Source organism: Mesoplodon mirus (genome assembly GCF_964341445.2).
Source record: "Mesoplodon mirus genome assembly, chromosome: 5".
Taxonomy (NCBI): domain Eukaryota; kingdom Metazoa; phylum Chordata; class Mammalia; order Artiodactyla; family Ziphiidae; genus Mesoplodon; species Mesoplodon mirus.
The window spans coordinates 56,577,242-56,598,090 of NC_138980.1; the positions used below are offsets into that span (position 1 = coordinate 56,577,242).

Consider the following 20,849-nt stretch of genomic DNA (forward strand, 5'->3'; position numbering starts at 1 on the left):
ACTAGCACCCTGCCAGGCACATAGTAAGTGTTCTATATGCACATTTAGCAACTGTTATTAAATTGTATCCAACGCATAGCATGGAATAAGTTTGCAGTGAATATTGTTGAGTAAATGGATGAAAGAGTGAACTAGAACCAATAAATACTCTATATGTGGTGGCAGACTTTTTTTTTCTAGTGAATGAATTAATAAATGACTGGGCACTGATAATTACCTGTAAATTGAGAAAATTCTTATTATTTTTTCCATTGTCTATCTAAATGCCAAACTTCTAGTAGGTGTCAATAAATTTTGAGTGAATGTATCATGAAAGAAATTGTTGAATGCATTAATGAATAAACTGGTACTAGGGAGTTATCCAGAATAGTAGCAATGGTTATTAACTTTTTCTTTAGAGCCTAGTGTGTGTTAAATATTTGTTGAGTCACCTGAACTAGCACCAGCCCTTGATCAGAGGTTCCAGAACAGATCCTGGGAACTGAGAGTTAAACCAGAGTCCCCTTCATCTGGTTTTGTCTTCCCACCACAGGGTGCCTGGAGAGGCTGAAAGAAGCCTGAGCGTTGGGTCTCCTTTCCCTCCTCTAACATACCCTTTTGTTGCCTTATGCTCCCCCTACAGGATTATGCAAACCTTGATTCACTTATTGAAATGCAACATTGGCACAGGGCTCCTGGGACTTCCTCTGGCCATGAAAAATGCCGGCTTATTGGTAAGATGGACCTGTGCAATGGGGACCAGGTCTACCCATTTGGGAGAAAGGGTTGGCGGGTCCCTAAGTCCTTAGTACTGTTTATCAATGGGCAATAAGCCTATTGCTTAGGGGGGCACCCTTTGGAATAGGAAATGAGCCTATTGGCATCAATCCACTGGAGCCAACCCAGAGCTAAATGGAGCATGCTTGGAGGAGACAAGCCATTCTTTTTTTTTTTTTTCCAGTTTTATTGAGATATAATCAACATACAGCTTTGTATAAATTTAAGGTGTACCGCATAATGACTTGACATACATATACTACAAAATGATTGCCACAATAAATTTAGTTAACATCCATCTCCCCATATAGTTACAAAAATAGATGTTTTTTCCTTGTGATGAAAACTTTTAGGATCTACTCTCTTTGCAACTCTCAAATATACCATATAGCAGTGTTAACTACAGTCATTGTGTTGTACAATATACCCCCAGTACCCTTTATCTCATAACTGGAAGTTTGTACCTTTTGACCACCTCCATCCAGTTCCCCCTCCCCATCATTGTTCTTAAAGACTCACCATACTCACATACTGATGCAGAATCTACTTTGCCACAGTTCTCCCAACTCCCTAGGATTATATCCTTGTTATTTCATTCATTTATATCAGCAGCCTGGCCCATCCAGGCATTTGAGTTTGTGACTACTGTTTGTGATTGATTGTGAGAAAGTGGCTTGGAAGATGAGGTTAACAAATTCTCTACCAATCCCCTGACACTTCCTGTGCCCTCCCACCTCTGTCTTCTTGCTTATGCTGTTACCTTCTCCCTTATTTCTGTCTTTTGAACTCCACCTCCTCTGTAAAATTTGACTGTTTCCTATTAAAATTCCTTCACCTTGTGTTTTTCTAGAACTTTTATCTACCTAACCTGGAATCCTTCCAGCACTTACAAAGATGAAACGTGCTTATTTTAAAAAATACCTATCTTCCTCACTGAAAGCTCTGAGGGCAGGTACTCTCTAATTCATCTTTACACCTCCCCACAATACCTGCTGTAGAGACTGGCACACTGGAAGTCCCAATTTGTGTCCATGGAATTGAATAGATAGATTATTTCCATTTAGTTGAAACGAATTTCTCCTTCTCTCCAGGCCTGCAAAGTGGCCCTCATGTCTAAAAAAGTCACATTGAGACCCCTTTAGAATTCTCAGGGTTCTAGAACTTCTGAAGAGCATTATTACCACATGGCCCTCAACCAAACTCTCTTTGCCAGTGTGGTCTTTGCTTTTTAAGATAACTCTTTTATCCTTTGATTTTTGGTTCCTAAGAGTTATTGGGTGATTTCTTTACCCTCCATCTCCCATCAGAACCTGTAATCATGATTCATTTGAGAAATATATATTGAGCACCTACTATTCTTAAGCCCTGGGAATATAGATTTAAACAAGACAAGAGAGTCTCTGCTATACGGAGGCTACATCCTGGTGCAATCTAGTGGTGCTTTTCATCTCAAATTTCTTTGTGATGTTAGCACAGGTCACATCTATAAAGGCACAGGTGTTCAGCACAAAGAGGGTGAGAGAGTCCCTCTTCGCTCTGTGCCGTTGTGATCACATCTGGGAGATAATGATTAATAATGAGCCCTGCTTTTTAATATCATCACACATTAAAAAAGTGGAGACTATGTGAGGAGGAGACGTGTTCATTATCTTGACTCTAGTCATCATTTCTCTGTGTATGTATATCAAATCATGTTGTTCACCTTAAATACATACAATTTTTAGTTAAAAAAATAAAAGGGACATTGAAAGTACGCATACGAGAGCAGTGATTCTCAACTGAGGGTAATTTTGCACCCCCCTCACCCAAAGACATTTACAATGTCTGGAGACATTCTTGGTTGCCACAACTTGGAGAGGAGGGGGAGGGAGTGCTTCTGAAATGCAGTGGGTGGAAGCCAGTGATGCTGCTAAATATCCCACAATGTATAGGACAGCCCCCTGCAACAAAAAAAAATTAGCTGGCCCAAAATATCAGTAGTGCCCCTTTTGATAACTTTGTACTAAAGGAAGGAAGCCAATCCCTAAGAGGAACCTTGGTCTTCAAGCATCTTGGAGGAGGTAAGGGCTGGGATGTGAGAAGGAATGAGAGATCTAGAAGCGGAACTAAAGGCCAATGAGGAAAGGCATGGGCTGCCTGGGAGGTAGTGAGCTCTCTGTTACTAGAAGTATTGTAGCACAGGTTGGGCAGCCACTTTGCAGTGATGCCAAGAAGGGCATTCAGGCCAGAGCATCTGGGGGCACAAGGACATTCAGGCAGGGGCTCTCATCCCCAAATCTCTATTATGAGAGGGACTCTAGCACCCAGGCAGGGAGAGGGCCAGGTATGGGAGCAATCCACCTGTGGCTCCCTGTGCCCACATCTCCTTTCCCCTCCAGGTCGGTCCTTTCAGCCTGCTTGCCATCGGGATCCTCACCGTGCACTGCATGGTCATCCTGTTGAACTGTGCTCATCACCTAAGTCAGAGGTGAGAGTCCTGCTTCTCTGTCACTTGGTGCCAGGTTCCATCTCAGGGTGTGCTAAGTTTCCCTGGATGGCTGACCCAATTAGCTGGCCCCCTCTCCAGGCCACCACCCCTGCTCCTCTAGATACTGCAGAGGCAGTGGAGGGAGTGATTAAAATCCCAACTGGGAACTCCTAGGTCTGGACCCAACTCTGCTGCTAACTAGCTGGACAACTTTGCCAAGCTCCTGCACTCTCTGAGCCCAAATATCCCTATCTAGAGAAATCAAAAGGGATAAAGGATGCAAATGTGCTCATACATATCCATGAATATGCGAGATACTTAAGATGTCTTTCTTTTCCTCTTAATCTCCCCACCCCCATCTCCCCCCAACTCCAATACATACACCTTCGAAGGGGAATTTTTTCCAGGTAAACCCTTCTTGGGACAAGTTAGTAACAGTAAAAAAAACATAGCAATGAGATGAATAGCTCACAGGGATATTAGAGATATCCCTAATACAGGGATAGTTCACCTCAATCCCTAATAAAGTATACATACAACACTCACCGTTTATATATTTAAAACTGTAAGGCAAAGCAGAATTCCAGAAGGAAAAGACAAATGCAGTGAAAATAAGCAATGCTGAGAATTTCATATTCATAAACTAGCAATTCATGGTGATTAGCAATTCTTTACAGCCAATAGCCTTATGGCTTCCTGTCCACAGGGCTCAGCTTCTCCCAAGGCAGGCAAATCTAAATATGTCCTCATAGATGTGGAGAAGGTCCTTATGAGTCAAAGTAGGGATATTAAATGAAGCTCCTCATAAACTCAAATTATCATAACCCAAATAGGTGCATCTGGGGTATATATTAATCACACCTAACTTGTGTGGTACTTTCCAGCCCACGAAACACTGTTAAGAGCATTTACTCATTCAGCAATTAAATTTATTGCACACTTACACTGTGCCAGGTACATGGCAAGAGCTTTGCAAGTCTTCTTTTATTTACTCCTTACAGTAAAATTTTATGGTAGACACTATTTTTCCCATTTTATAGATGATTAAACTGAAGCTTAGGTGAGTTAAATGCCTTGCTGAAGGTCACACAGCTAGGAAATGGCAGAGCCAGTATTCTAAGACCTGTCTGACTCTACCCCTTAACCTATCTGCAAATCTTTTTCTTCCCTCAAGCCTGCCAGGGCCATTTTATCACCGTGCAGGTTTCCAACATCTCTGTCATTTGTGACAACCTTTCCCTGATGTTTGCTTTTGATTATTTGTTTTTCCTTTTTTTTTTTCTCTAATACAGAGGTTATAGACCCATGGCCTAAGAGTTGACAATGGTTTTCAGATATATTTGGGAGGACTTCTACTGGGTTTTTAAAATTATTTATTTATTTATTTGGCTGTGCTGGGTCTTAGTTGCAGCAGGCGGGCTCCTCAGTTGCGTCTCATGGGCTCCTTAGTTGTGGCACATGAACTCCCAGTTACAGCATGCATGTGGGACCCAGTTTCCCGATGAGGGATCGAACCCAGGCCCCCTGCTTTGGGAGCGCAGAGTCCTAACCACTGTGCCACCAGGGAAGTCCCTTGGTTTTTTGTTTTTCACCAGCATTTAAAAACCTGAAGATTTCACATAAAGAAAATCTGTACCTTCTTGCCAGTCAGACACCAGTCTTGCCAGTCTTGCCAGTCTGCCACCTTTGCGGCTTCATTCCTTCATCATTCAGCTGGAGCCACATCCTGATCAACCCCTTTTGGAGCAAGACCTGTACCAGAGCCTAGGACACTGTCTCCACTATCCCCTATTCTGTCTCATATCCAGCCCTTCTCACCACATTACTGATACCTTTCTGATCCCCGTTGCTTTTGAATTTGCAATCCTCAGAGTAATGTATTTGCCAGTCTTATGCAATGTGACCTCGTCTATATTTCATATGCCAAGCACATTGAGTAATAATAAAAACAGAAGCATCATGCCGTGTTCTCAGTGCATCACCATATTCATCTCTTACTGGCTCCTCCCCAAAACCCAGACTGCATGTAAAAACACTGAAGCCTGGAAGTATCAAGAGACTTGCTCAAGGTCTCCCAGCCATCTAAGGGGGTGTGTTGGGACTTAAACCCTAGTCCCTGACAAGTCTGGGGCCCTTTCCCTCTCCAAGCTACTCCCCTGAGTCATGCAATTAACTCCAGGGACCTGGGCAACTTGCTCCCACTTGCTCTGTTGACAGTCCTCATCAGGGCCTTCCTGTCCCTTAGGAAGGGCCGCCTAGGGAAGGAGGGATGAGGGAAGAGGGATAGGCTGGAACTGGGGTGTCACATCCTACAGGGGTACTGGGCAGGAGGCTAAAGATTACCTTTGCATGGTGTCTGGTCCGGGGCAAGCATCCCAAATGTTCCAACACCCTCAACAGTGGGAAGAAGGGAATGTAAGTCCAGAAAAGACAGAACCACTGTCTTGGCCATACTCATACCCCATCCCCCTCCCTTCTCCTCCCTCTAACCCGGTGTGCACACCTCACAACTTTCGTATCCTCTCTGCCCTTGTTTGCAGACCTAATCAATTCACAGCTACTGTCTACCTAAATAATAATAATATCCACTTAAATATTAGTGTTAAAAAAGACAACTACAAAAAAGAGGCAGAATTCTGAAACTTTTAAAAGTATACCATTATAAAATATCTCAGTAATACTGTTGCTAGAAAATTACCAGAATGTCCCATATTAACACATGAATATATAATAATTACTCACTTCAGAAGTACATTGTACTTTAAAAAAAAATGTTTTAAGTTATTCATTGCTTGTCCTTTCCCTAGACTGCAAAAAACTTTTGTGAACTATGGAGAGGCCATGATGTACAGCCTTGAAACCTGCCCAAACGCCTGGCTGAGGACCCACTCACTGTGGGGAAGGTAGTAGTTATAGAACACTGCCTGTTCTTTCTTTATTTCTAGTAACACAAGTTTTAAATGAATATGTTCTTGTTTAAAATTATTGAACAATATAGAGAATCTCCTCTGATAGCTCCATCCCCCATCCCACTCTTCACCCAAGAAGTAATCACTGATATCTAGTTAGTAAACATTCCTCTAGACTTTTTCTCTGCATGTACTTTTTCTCTGTATATATGTGTACAAATGGAAATATATATTTTGTTTTGTATTTTCTTGCATATTATATATATATATTGTTTTTTATTTTCTTGTATATTAATTGGAATATTTTTTGAAAATTTGCTCTTTCATCTAATAATATGATTAATTTCTTTCCACATTGGGACATAGAGATTGACCTCATTATTTTGTAAGGCTCACGATGTTCCCCAGTATAGATGGATCCTGTGGTTTTATTTAATCCTTCCCCTAATGGTGAACATTTAGTTTGTAACCCTCACTGGATAAAAAGTTTATGGTGTACAGAATGCTCTTCTCTGTCTGATCTCCTCTGATCATCTCAATGACCTTGTGAGGTAGGCAGGTGTATCTTTATTGGGAGGAAATATGGTGATAAAGGCTCACAGAGACAGAATAATGTGTCCAAGATCACAGGTATAGATACTGGTGAAGCAGAGTTTTGACCAAGCACCTAACATGGTAGCGTTTCCCAGCAGAGCCCCTCAGGAGTTAGTCCCTCACCTGCCAAGATCCTTCCTGCAGTTCCTCTCTTGGGAATGTCAGTAGGTCACTGATCTCCCAATCAGGAGTCACACTGATTTTCAGACAGGAAAGGCACGGGGCAGTAATCATGGAGATCTCGCAATTGTCCATCCTTTCTCACGAAGATTTATCAGCTTCTGATGACATCCTGAATAAAACTTTCAGGCAGGAAGGCTCCTTGGAGATCACTATATCCATGCCTATTCAAGTGGAGGAAAATGAAGACCATATAGAACAATAAGGCTGCTCAGGTTACCCAGGGATCAGAGCAACAACTGAAATCCAGAACATTCAGCTCTCATCCACTATACTGTGCCATTTCTCTGGAGGCCCAGCAGCTGAGAAAGAATTGGGAAACTATTTTATTTAAACAAATGATTTGTAATTTTTAGTATGCTAAGAAATACCTGGGGAGTTTGATTAAAAATTACCTATTCCACATAAGCAACAGTCATCAATTGATGCTCATTGTGAAAGGTCATTGGAAAACTATAAAGGAGGAATAGACTGACATCACCTGACCCCATGTAGTCATCGACTCATGTCTAGACATGGGACAACTGGACATGGTGTGTCTTATAATAGGATACAGTAGGGAGTACAGAGAACCACCTCTGAAGTACCCTTGCCAGAAAGATAAATGAAGAACCTCAGTCTTATCAAACCACTAGATCTAATATCAGTTTACAGGAAACACAGGGGATAGAAGAACAAGATAAATGACATTATGAATTCATCATCTGAATCTAGAAAGTGAAACATACTACAGGGCAATTTTCTGGTATCTTCAGCACCAACCAAAAAAATTAAAGTTGCAAGGGAAAAAATAAATAAGGCAAGGGGAATATAGCAGATTAAAAAACTTGAGACTTGGAGCTTCCCTGGTGGTGCAGTGGTTGAGAGTCCGCCTGCCAATGCAGGGGACATGGGTTTGTGCCCCGGTCCAGGAAGATCCCACATGCCATGGAGTGGCTGGTCCTGTGATCCATGGCTGCTGAGCCTGCGCGTCCGGAGCCTGTGCTCCGCAACGGGAGAGGCCACAGCAGTGAGAGGCCCATGTACCGCAAAAAAAAAACAACAAAAAAACAAAAAAACTTGAGACTTAATTACAAAATGCAATGAATAGACTTGTTTAGAAACCAACTGTGAAATAGACATTTTTGAAAAAATTGGAAAAATCTGACTATGGATGGACTATTAAGTGATATAAGAAATTAGTGTTAGTTTTGTAAGGGGCGATTAAGGACATGATGGTTATATTTTATTTAAATTCTTGTCCATTAAAGCTGCATACTGAATTATTTACAGGTGGAATGACTTGACATCTCCAGTTCGCTTCAGATACACCAACAAAATAAGCTTGTGTTCAGTGGGGGTGAAGGAATAGATGGAAGAGGATTGGCAAAAAGTTAATTGTTGAACCTGGGATGAGCACACGAGGAGTCATTGAATTATTATCATTGTTTTCATGTATGTTTGAAAATCTCAACAGTAAAGAGAAAAAACATCTCTATTCTGAAGTCTCATATGACACTGCCAAGCTTCTGACTCAGTAGGCTGTTATGAGAGCCAGGACTCTGTATTCTTACCATAAACCTCAGATGATTCTGATGCAATGGTTACTACAACCCAGTCTTGAAAAACATGGATCTAAACCTTAGAACCTAAGTAGAGGAACATATTTTTGTTCTCTTAAAAAATAAATGCAGGGCTTCCCTGGTGGTGCAGTGATTAAGAATCCACCTGCCAATGCAGGGGACATGGGTTCGAGCCCTGGTCTGGAAGGATCCCACATGCCACGGAGCAACTAAGCCCATGCACCACAACTACTGAGCCCATGTGCCTAGAGCCCATGCTCCACAACAAGAGAAGCCACCGCAATGAGAAGCCTGTGCACCGCAACTAGAGAAAGCCTGCTTACAGCAAGGAAGACCCAACGCAGCGAAAAATAAATAAGTAAAATAAATAAATTTATTAAAGTAAATAAATGCATCTCCAAATATGGGACAATTTAAGAATCCAAAAGAATAATGACAATAACAGAGTTTAATATATTAAATAGAGAATAATTAATGTGAATTTACTGTGATAACAAAAGAGGAAAGGAGAATATATCTTTCTTAGACATTAGCTAATAAACTTAGATAAAATGACAGAACTAGAAAATCACCACCTTGCAACCACCAGTGAAATAACTGATTCAGCAAGGATCATCAATGAATGTTAAAACCCTTGGGTTGAGGAGGATAGGCTATTTGTGGCATCTCAAAGTTTTTACCTCCAGGTTGCAAAGTAGGAAATGTACACTTTCAATAGAGAGGCCGAGCATTCGCCATCACAGTGGACATCCTGTGCCTCCCAATGTGATGAAACACAAGTATAGAGTATCACCTACGTGTGTGCTTGCTTCTCTGAATCACGAGGAAACAGTCAAGTAAGTCCACGATGCGGGACATTCTACAAGACAGATGGCTTAGACTCTTCCCAAAAAGCCAATGTCACGGGAAACAAAAAAGGTGGATATGTACAGGGCAGCTCTACCTGAAAAAAAATGCTAAACAAACATAGCCGAATGCCACATATGAAGCATGATTAGATCCTGAATCAAAAAATTTTTTTAAACAGCTATAAAAGATACTTTGGAGAGAATTGGGTTATTTAAAATATAGACTATATATCTGAGTATACTGAAGTTGATTTTCTGGACATCATAGTCCTAAGGGAGGACTATGTTATGGTCTTTAGGGTTGACGTGTTATAATATCTGCAATTTTCAAGTAGTTCTGAAAAAATGCATGTGTGTGTGTGTGTGTGTGTGTGTATGGATAAACACATTCATGCATACATATTTAATGCAGTTAGGGCTAAACTTTAGCAATCAGTGTAGTTAAACTGTATATGGATGTTAATTACACTAGTCTTTCAACTTTTACTGTGGACTTCAAATTTTTCAAGATTAAAAAATGAGGAAATACTAGAAATAATAAAAGAAATAATTGTCTCAAAAAATGCATTTAAAAATAATTTGTTTCTCCCTCTGTCTGCCTCTTGTTTTCCTTCTCAGGTACACTGTCAGCTTTTTATTAATCATCACCCAGTTGGGCTTCTGCAGTGTTTATTTTATGTTTATGGCAGACAATTTACAACAGGTAAAGAGGCCCCTTTTGGGCAGAGTGGGGGAAAGCAGACCTCCTGCTGCTAGGGTTGCATTAGCAAAATTATAGTTTTTGGATCTTGGGAAGAGAGGGCTTCATTTCTACTCCCTAGTCAGACTACACTTGGGAGTTCTTTCAGTACTGGGAATCACTCTTTAAATGGATCACAGGGAAGCCGAAGCAACATCTGAGGAGTGTAACCAGGATGGAAAGAGAGGCTTGCAATCCTGTCCAATCAGAAATAATTGAGAATTTTTAGCCTGAAAAGTGTTGGTGAGCTTTTCTTTAGGCAGCTCAAGGTTGTCATGTAGAAGACTTAAATTAAGGCAAACAAGTTGCAACATTGCCCTCACTGCATTCCTAACAGGCATTATAAATCAACCATAACATTCTTTCTTGGTTTCATGGAATAAAGAAAGCATACTTGTTTTCGTGCACTCAAACAGCCAGAGCTATGACAGGCATTATAGAAGGAATATTCAAACAGACAGATTTTGCTCAATATTCAGAACTTTCTAACTTTTAAGGCTATCTAAAGTTCAAGAAGATATTCCTGTGTAATCAATTCCTATTCTCTGGATGATTGAAAGAAAACCATTTGGTACGGAAGAAGAGCTTTGGCTAGATGACAAAAGGACCCTTCAGGCTTGAGATTTGATGATTCTAAGGGTTTCTGGTTGTCACAGTCATGGGTACTATGGTTTAGGGTTACCAGATTTGGCAAATAAAAATATATGACACCCAGTTAAATTGGAATTTCAGATAAGCAGCATAATTTTTTTTTTACTACAGGTATGTCCTTATGTAATATTTGGGACATACTTTTACTAAAATGTTATGTGTTAATTATCTGAAATTGAAACTTAATGGCATCCTGTGTTAATGTGTTACCTCTAACTACACTGCCCTTCCTTGTGCTCCACATCAGATGGTGGAAGAAGCCTACGTGACCTCCAACACCTGCCAACCCAGGAAGATCCTGGTGCTGACCTCCACCCTGGACATTCGTTTCTACATGCTGACAATCCTGCCCTTTCTGATCCTGCTGGTGTTTATCCAGAACCTCAGGGTGCTGTCCGTCTTCTCAACACTGGCCAGTATCACCACCCTGGGGAACATGGCTCTGATCTTTGAGTATATCGTGCAGGTCTGTGCCCAAAACCATCACAGAAGGGGGTCAATGTCCAGGGCTTCTGAGACCCTTGGGGAGGGTCACTGGTGTCATGGGCAGATGAGAGTGAGGAAGGTGACTTCCTGCTCTGAGCAGCCCCTGCCAAAGTGATGTCCGTGAACACCTGCCCGACAAGCTATAAAAGCTAGTCACCATCATCATTATCGTCACACTGGACAATGGGTCATTCAACAAATAGTCATTGATAGCTTCTATGACCCAGGCATTGTGCAAGGGGTGGGGATTCAGTAGTAAGTAAAATTGATGGGGTGTCTGCTTTCATGGAGGTTACAATCACTTGGGGTAATAAATCTCAATCAAATAACCAACCAAAATTGTAGCAGTGATAGGTTGACAAGGGATACATGGATGATAAAGGAATTCGATTTACTTTGTGCCAAGTTCTTTACATAGATTAACTCATTAAATCTTCACAATGATGCTATTTTGGAAGTAATACTACTTTATCCTCAGTCCACAGACAAGAAAACTGATAAACAGAAAGTAATCTTTCCACTAATTACAGTCATTTTGCCTCCCAAGCCCATGCTTTGCTATCATTACAGGCCCTGAAATTTCACCATTATAGTTTCATTTCTTTGAAAGTCTCTGGGGTTGTATTAGTTTCCTGCTGCTGCTACGACAAATTACCATAAATCTGGTGACTTAAAACAACACAAAATTATCTCAGAGTTCTGGAGGTCTCACTGGGCAGGATTGCATTTCTTTGTGGAGGCTTGTGGGGAGAATCTGTTTCTTTGCTTTTTCTGGCTTCTAGAAGCTTCATGCCTTGGCTCATGGCCCACTTCCCTCTTTAAAACCAGGACTGCATTTCTTTCTGGAGGCTTGTGGGGAGAACCTGTTTCTTTGCTTTTTCTGGCTTCTAGAAGCTTCATTTCTTGGCTCATGGCCCACTTCCCTCTTCAAAACCAGCAATGTCAGGCCAAGTCTTTCTCATGCTGCCATCTCTCTGGTTCTCTCTTCTGATTCTCTCTTCCACTTTTTAAGTCCCTTGTGATTATGTTGAATCTACCCAGGTAATCCAGGATAACCTCGTTATTTTAAAATTAGCGTCAGGGGAAGTATAAAGCATTATGCACCTGTGCATCTCACCTCTCAGTTGTCTCCTGAGAGGCATAGGAGTGTACAGTAGCTCTGCTGCTCACAGCTCACATTCAAGTGCAGTAGCCTCAGTGATGTATGCTGTGATCACACCCATGCTGAATCCCTCCATCTAGTCTGAGAAATAAAGACTTAAAGAGGGGCCTGAAATTGCTCTTTGGAAAGGAAACTATAAAAGGTCCTATTGTCCTAAGGGCTTGAGAAGTGCCTGTGATAGCAGAGCTCAAAGCCTGAGCCCAGTGTTGCCAGTCTTTGATCAGATTGTGGAAGTAGAACATGCCTCTTCTATTTTTCTTGGAATTTCTACTTTGATTTTGACTCTATACAGTTCACGTAACTCACCTTTAAGTTTTGTGATAACTCTGATATCCAAGAGTTTTTCCCTTTGTCACTTTCGTACTCTCCCAATTGTATTCCCAAACTTGGATTTGAAATATTTGGAAATTCCCATTTATCTCAAGGATGACATGAATCTCTTAGGAATAATTCCTTCTCAAATATAATATATAATACTGTGAAATAAATAAATAAAATTAGCTTGATTAGCCACCTTAATTCAGTCTGAAAACTTAATTCTCCTTTGCCATGTAATGTAACATATTCAGGGTTCCAGGGATTAGGATGTAGACATTATTCTTCCCACAAGGGTCTATTAAAATAATCATTCCATCTAGATCTGTGATAGCTACTGTGCCAGCCAGAAGACCACGGCTCTGAGAGAAGTGATGGGAAAGAGGTATTAGAGAAGTGGAAAACAGAAGACCTGAATTCTTATCTGGGCTGTGCCACTCACTTGCAGAGTGGCCTTGGACAGTTCCCTTCATCTCCCTGGGTTCCATTTTCACCACATGTAAAGATGTGGTAAATCAAAATGTAAATATATACAATGTATTCCTTAAGAAGGAATGAAATTCTGATTTATGCTACAACATGATGAACCTTGAGAACATTATGCTTAGTGAAATAAGCCAGCCACAAAAAGACAAATATTATATGATTTCACTTGTAAGAGGTACCTAGCATAGTCAAATTCATAAAGACAGAAAGTCGAATAGGGGTTACCAGTGGGCTGGGTAATAGGGAGTTATTATTTAATGGGTGCAGAGTTTCGGCTGGGGATGATGATAAAGTTCTGGAGCTGGAATGTGGTGATGGTTGTACAACAATGTGAAGGCTCTTAATGCCACTGAATTATACACTTAAAAGTGTTTAAAATGGTAACTTTTATGCCATGTATATTTTACCACAATAAAAATAAGTAACTTGTTTAAAAGTTGAGAAGGCTGACTCAGCTGTAGATATCTCATGGGTGCTTCTAACACTGTCTCTGTTGATGTCGGGCAAGCCCAGCTCTCTACCAGATTTGGGGTGACTTCTCCACCTTGGCACAATGAATGCCCTTCTTGTACTTCCTTTCAGGAGATTCCAGATCCCAGGAACCTACCCTTGATGGCAAGCTGGAAGACTTTCTTGCTGTTCTTCGGTACAGCCATCTTCACATTTGAAGGCGTCGGTATGGTAAGATGGGTGTAGGGTTTGAGGGAATGGTCCCTAGTGCTCTCTATGAAAGCCAGTCATTGTTCTAGGTGTCTAAATAATAGTATTTATGAAAAATGCAGAATATGATCTCCTGGTGGAAGGGAAGGTCAGTACCCATTTACAGGGTGCCACCTGCCCCATACACCACACCAAGCCTTGAAAACTGAGTGAGAATTTACCATCAGCCCAGATGGAGTGGGGCACTCCTGGCTGTAGAAAATGTGGGAGAAGATGAAAGGGGGTGTGGCCCCTTCCTGACTCTGGGCTTCCTGGAGAAGGATGTCTGTGCTTGTGGGGGAACCTGCTAACTTTCTTTCTACCTTTTCTTTCTCAACCTCCTTTCATCTCTAGGTTCTGTCTCTCAAAAACCAGATGAAGCATCCACAGCAGTTTTCTTTTGTTCTGTACTTGGGCATGTCCCTTGTCATCGTCCTCTACATCTGCCTGGGGACACTGGGCTACATGAAGTTTGGGTCGAACACCCAGGCCAGCATCACCCTCAACTTGCCCAATTGCTGGTAAGTCCCTGCCCATCTGGGCTTGGGGGGAAGGGGAGGGGAGTCACAGGGTCTGAGTCGTAGCAACAGAATGTGGCATCCCTGAGTTACCATTAGCAACAAATACTAACTGCTAGTATTAGTAGTATAATAACAGGTACGTTTAATAACCCAGGCATTGTATATTATCTTATTTAATTCTCTCAACAGCCCTATGGTTAGCATTATTATTATCAACTCCATTGAATGGATAAGAAAGTTGATATGTGGAGAGGCTGTAAGTAACTTGCCCAGCTCACACTGTTCATGAGAATTTGAAACTTGAAACTGAATCTGTCTGACTCTGTGGTTCACAGGCTATCAAACAGGAATGATCTGGGAGTGTCTATGAAACAGAAATAGCAACAACAAAAAGTATAACTCCAGAGTAATGATTGAGGGGCCTGCATGTGGACTGCTACTCAGGACCCCAATTCCAGAAATGGGCCTAAGCTGCCATTGCTATGCCCCACTTGGTTCTTGGACTGGAGTTCTTGCATTCAGTCGTTGATTCACTTATTCATTCATTCATTCATCCAGGAAGCGTTTTGGGGACTGGCACGTAGCATTCATCGAGTATTAGCTATTGTCATTATTCTGGCAGTATTGGGTGCAGAATGACTAAGCAGTCAGTAGAACCAAGTGTTTAAGAGCACAGATTCTACACCTGAGCAATGGGATTTGATCCTGGCTCTCACATGACCTTGGATAAGCTAACCTAATCTTGCAGACCTCATTTCCATCCTCCATAAAATAAGGATAATACTCTCGCCTATTTGTATCAGTCAGGATAGGTTATGCTCTGGTAATAAAATAAACCACTCCAAAATCTCAATGGCTGAACACACAAATGCTTAATTGTATGTTCATGCTACATGTCCATTATGGGATGGCTGGGGCTCAACTCTGCACCATCCGCACTCCAAGACCCAGACTGATGGAATAACCACTCCCTGAAACATTGGTGGTTTCCATGGCAAAGGGCACATTGAATCATACCCTTTACCATGAAGCTGCTAAAGCTTCTCTAGGAAGTGACATATGTCTCTTCTGCTCACACTTCATCAGTCAAAGCAAGTGGCCATGCCTCACTCCAAGAGGCAGGGAAGTGAAATTCTACCACGTGTCTGGAAGACTGGGAGGTATTTGGCGAGCAGCGCAAATGACCGCCATGCTATCTCAGGGAGTGACTGTGAGGGTGAATTGGCTTAATATACATAAAATGCTTAGAAAATTGTCTGGCACACAGTAAGTGCTCATTGCATGTTAGCTATTATCACTGCTATGTCTCCTCACAGCCTCGGTCTTTTGGAAGTGAGTAGGATGGTGGGGCATTCATTTCCCATAAGGCCACAGCTGTAAAATGAGAAAAATGTGACCAGTCCCACCCACTTCACTGTGTTGTGGTAATGACGAGATGAGATAATAAACATGGAATTTCTTTGAAGTTGTGACTTATTTTACACGAATAAAATATCAGCCTAATATGCTGTTCTTATTCTGGGTAATTCGGGCTGCCACTAGCTACCTTGGGCAGGGCGGGTGCTTTCCTTCTGGGATATCAGCTGGAAAAAAACGGGCATCGGATGCCGTGAGGACCTCACAGCTTCTCTGAACCTGGCTGGTGATGAGATTCTCCAGAAGAGCCTTAAAGAAGGAATGAACAGGGCTTCCTTGGTGGCGCAGTGGTTAAGAATCCGCCTGCCAATGCAGGGGACACGGGTTCAAGCCCTGGCCCAGGAAGATCCCACATACCGCAGAGCAACTAAGCTCCTGCGCCACAACTACTGAGCCTGCGCTCTAGAGCCCGTGAGCCACAACTACTGAGGCCACGTGCCACAACTACTGAAGTCCGCGCACCTAGAGCCCGTGCTCCGCAACAAGAGAAGCCACAGCAATGAAAGCCCGCACACTGCAACAAAGAGTAGCCCTCGCTCACCACAACTAGAGAAAGCCCACGCACAGCAACGAAGACCCAATGCAGCCAAAAATAAATAAATAAAATATCATTAAAAAAGAATAAACAGGGCCTCCCTGGTGGCGCAGTGGTTGAGAGTCCGCCTGCCGATGCAGGGGATACGGGTTCGTGCCCCGGTCTGGGAGGATCCCATATGCCGCGGAGCGGCTGGGCCCGTGAGCCATGGCCGCTGAGCCTGTGCGTCCGGAGCCTGTGCTCCGCAACGGGAGAGGCCACAACAGTGAGAGGCCCGCGTACAGAAAAAAAAAAAAAAAAAAAAAAAAGAATAAACATAGTTATATATTAAAAAAAAGGAATGAACAAATATCCCCTCCCAATAACCAAAGACCAGCAACCCAAGGAGAAATGGGCCCAAGCAAACAGTTCACAGGCAACTCAGAAAGTGACATTTTATATATTTGAAAAGCTACTCTGTCTCCCTCATAATCATAGAAATGCCAATTTTACAAAATACAACAGCACAAACCAGCATGTGTTCACATACCGTGTTTTGCCAAGGATGGAGGGAAGCAAGCACTCCATTATGCTGGGACAACAAATGTGCAATATGTCAAGAGCTATCAAACTTTTATTTTTTATTTTATTTCTTTTTATTGAGGTATAGTTGATGTATAATGTTATATAAGTTACAAGTGTACAACATAATGATTCACAATTTTCAAAGATTATATTCCATTTATAGTTATTATAAAATATTGGCTATATTCTCTGTGTTGTACAATATATCCTGTAGCTCATTTATTTTATACACAGTAGTTTGTATCTCTTAATCCCCTACCCCCATCTTGCCCCTCCCCCATCCCTCTCCCCACTGTTAATCACTAGTTGGTTCTCTATATCTGTGAATGTGCTTCTTTTTTGTTATATTCGTTAGTTTGTTTTATTTTTTAGATTCTACATATAAGTGACATCATACAGTATTTGTCTTTCTCTGTCTGACTTATTTCACTTAGCATAATACCCTCCAAGTCCATCCATGTTTTTGCAAATGGTAAAATTTCATTCTTGTTTATGACTGAGTAGTATTCCATTGTGTGTATCTGTGTGTGTGTGTGTGTGTGTGTGTGTATACATACATATATATATGTATATACACACTGCGTTGAACATGGGGGTACATGTATTTTTTTGAATTAGTGTTTTAATTTTTTTTTTTCAGTTACATACCCAGGAGTAGAACTGCTGGGTCATATGGTAGTTTTGTTTTTAGTTTTTTGAGGAACATCCATACTGTTTTCCACAGTGGCTGCACTAATTTACAACAGTGTATGACAGTACCCTTTTCTGAGAGCTATCAAAATATTAAATCACATATACTTTTACCCAACATTTTTACTTCTGGGGTCGTATACTGTATGTGCATAGGTATATGTACGAGCATATTCTTTACTGCATTGTTTACTGGCAAAAGACTAGGAATAATCTAAATATCCATTAATTGGAGACTGGTTAAAAAATTATAGTGTATCCATGCAATTGGAATATCAAGCAGCTATTAAATAGAAGAGCCAGATCTATGTATCTGTGTGTACTGATAGGGAACAATTTCTAAGAAATATTTAATGACTAAAAACAGAGATCAATGGTGTGTAGAGGATGCTTGTGTGTGTGTGTGTGTGTGTGTGTGTGTACCTACATTCTGTGTAAGTTTGTATCTACACTATTTCTGGAAGGGCTTCAAGAAAATTGTTCGAAGAGTTGCCTGTGGAGAGAGGAACTGGAGACTGGGAATCAAAGGTGAGAGGGAGTCCTGGTATGACCTTTGTACTGTGAATTTTACTCCATACAGGTATACCTTTTTTAAAAAGTAAAAGAAAAAAGGCACAGATTCCTGAGTCACAGGCCTATTGAATGAGAATCTCCAAGAATGTACACTTTTAGTAAGCTTCCCAGGTGGCTCTGGAGGCGGGTCAGGCTGAGTCAATGGAAGTTAGGCAGTTCTATAACTCAACAAGTCCCAGCTTCCAAGCAGTGGATGAGTCCTGTGCGGCCCTGCCCAGGAGCCACATTGAATTTCACGTGCTGTCCCTCTCTCTGCAGGTTGTACCAGTCGGTCAAGCTGATGTACTCCATCGGCATCTTCTTCACTTACGCCCTCCCGTTCCACGTGCCAGCTGAGATCATCATCTCCGTCGTCATCTCCCAGGTGTCAGAGAGCTGGGTGCTGTTTGCAGACCTGTCTGTCCGCACGGCCTTGGTCTGTCTGATCTGTGAGTAAGATAAAAGGGCTCTCTTTGCCCAAAGCTGTGGCCGGGAGCCACATTGACAGCTACCCCCATCACTGGCTTGGCCACTAGCCAAGCAAGATATTTCACTTCCCGGAACCGCAACTTTCCAACTGAAAAATGGGCTTAACAGAACTGTCACATAGTAAATGTTATAGTAATCTCTACTGTCTACACATGGAAAGAATACATTGACTGGTTTGAGGGAGAAAGAAGTGTCATTTATTCATTCCTGTATGCCTCCTATATGTCAGGCACAGCACTGACATTATCTAATACTCATGACAGCCTAACTATGTAATATTACCAATTGAAGGAACTATGACCCATGAAATTAAGTAACATGCTCACATCATAAACAGCTGCTAAGCGACAGAGCTGGGATTTGAATGCAGGTTGTGTAGCACCAAAGTCTGTGTTTTGCATTGTGCCATATTCCTTCCTATCATAAATTAAGGTCAAGTCTCCTTAAAGTGGTATTTAACTATAGAGAAAAACCCCAAGGGGCTAATTTGTTACAGTCTTGGAAGTCATTTTCTCCTCCCTTCCTCTGTCCCTCCCTTTCTTCCTTCCTGCTTCCTTCCATTCATTCATCCATTCATTACCTCATTCATTCTACATCAGGTGCCATTGTAGATGTTTGGGAAACATTGTGAACAGGGCTGGGACACTCTTTCTCTGAAGCATATTCAGAGAAAGAAGATCAAAACAGGTGTCCCATGAAGAATGAGGGAAAGAACTATGGAGGTTTTGCCTGGAGAAGCAAAGGCTTGGGGAAATTCTATATCTGTTCTCAAACACCTGTGGGATTATTGTGCAAGAGAGAGAGCAAATTTCATTTTAAAGTCTCCAGGAGTCAGCATTTAAAGTTGAGGGAATCCCATCTCAGTTCAGGGTCAGGAGAAAGTGTGTAAATCTTGGAGCAGACCAGCAGAACAATATACTACCAGATGCTATATTCCACATAACTGGAGTTCTATAAGCAGAAACAGCATACCTGCTTGGCTTAAGGTGTTGTTACAGAGAGTTCCCAGTCTGTACCAAGACATCAGGAACCTGTAAATATATTGTTTTGAAATCATTCCCAATAGGAAGGGTGTACATTGAAGAGAAACGCTGAGTAGTTCAGGCCACTTGGTATCAGGGAGAGAGCATCACTAGAGACAGCTGACTTTCAATGACATGTCCTGCTTCTGTTCTGTGCTGAATGACCACTTCTTCCTCTTTTATTCATCTGTCAATTCTGTTATCCTTCATTCAGTAATCATTTGTTGAACACCTACTATGTGCCTGACATTGTGCTAGATGCTAGGGATACAATAATGAATCATGAAAAAGACATGGCTCCTGCTCTCATGAGGCTTATAGTTTGAGTGGGAAATATATGCAGGCAAATAATTATAGCACATTGTGATGAATGTTAAGATGGTACACAGTGATGTACCAGAGGATAGTTAAGACTGTAAGAAGAGGCTACCCTAAGAGCACCTGAGAAGGTCCTATAACTTAGGCTGGGCCAAGTCAGGAAGTCCTCTCCACTGGAGTGATGTTTCAGTTAAGATCTAAAAGATAATTAGGAGGCAGGTGGAGCAGTGGAGAATGTACCACGTGCAGTGAGCAGGCTCTGCACAGATTGGAGGCAAGTGCTTACATATGGCCTCTCTGGAGAACTGAAAGCATAATGAGTGATAAGACACGAAGCCAGAGGATTTGGCAGGACCCAAGTCCTAAGGGACCTTGTGCTAAGGAGATCAGGCAGTGGGGAAGGGCCCACAGCAATGGGTTAGCATGACCAGATCTGACCCTTCTAGAGCACTCCTCCAGTCCACCTTGCATTATAGCTTTTCCTTGAGCGTGTCTTCTCTCTGCCCTGCCTGCATGAGCTCTCCTAAAGAACAGACACTGAATTTTCTCTGTACTTCCTCCAGTAAGCAATTTATTAAATATCTGATAAAGGAAAGCTGTGGATGAGGATCATCCCATCAGAGAGGTGATGGATTCTCAACCGTGAGAGTCTATGAGTCTCTCTTGTTCTCTGATTAGATGTGCTGGAGCAATTTCAGAAAGAGGTGATGTTTTCTTCAAGACCCAGAAAGCTAGTCTGAGTGCTTTCCAGAACTGGTTTTCCCTAATTTATTCATAGGAAAATCATATGGCTGTATAAAGTTGTCACATAATTTATGTCTATTCATTCAAATATTATCAAAATTGGACTCCCCTCGAAAATCCATGATATATGTTCATTGTATGTAT

The 20,849-nt window shown here is 41.7% G+C and overlaps 1 protein-coding gene across 8 annotated transcripts in view; it reads left to right on the forward strand.

Moving 5' to 3' along the window:
- Positions 1-20,849, forward strand: part of SLC36A3 (solute carrier family 36 member 3) — a 56,698-nt gene that overhangs the window by 32,866 nt on the left and 2,983 nt on the right. For 6 of the 8 annotated variants that reach the window (XM_082620892.1, XM_082620894.1, XM_082620893.1 and 3 more), the window contains 8 exons: positions 623-713; positions 3,135-3,223; positions 6,031-6,126; positions 9,935-10,019; positions 10,954-11,172; positions 13,738-13,836; positions 14,209-14,375; positions 18,412-18,581. In XM_082620892.1, the coding sequence (XP_082477018.1) occupies positions 627-713; positions 3,135-3,223; positions 6,031-6,126; positions 9,935-10,019; positions 10,954-11,172; positions 13,738-13,836; positions 14,209-14,375; positions 18,412-18,581 (1,012 nt within the window). In that variant the 5' untranslated portion in view covers positions 623-626. Of the gene's footprint in view, positions 1-622; positions 714-3,134; positions 3,224-6,030; positions 6,127-8,961; positions 9,387-9,934; positions 10,020-10,953; positions 11,173-13,737; positions 13,837-14,208; positions 14,376-18,411; positions 18,582-20,849 lie in introns of those variants that run through there. The other 2 variants (XM_082620898.1, XM_082620897.1) reach the window with 2 other exon arrangements.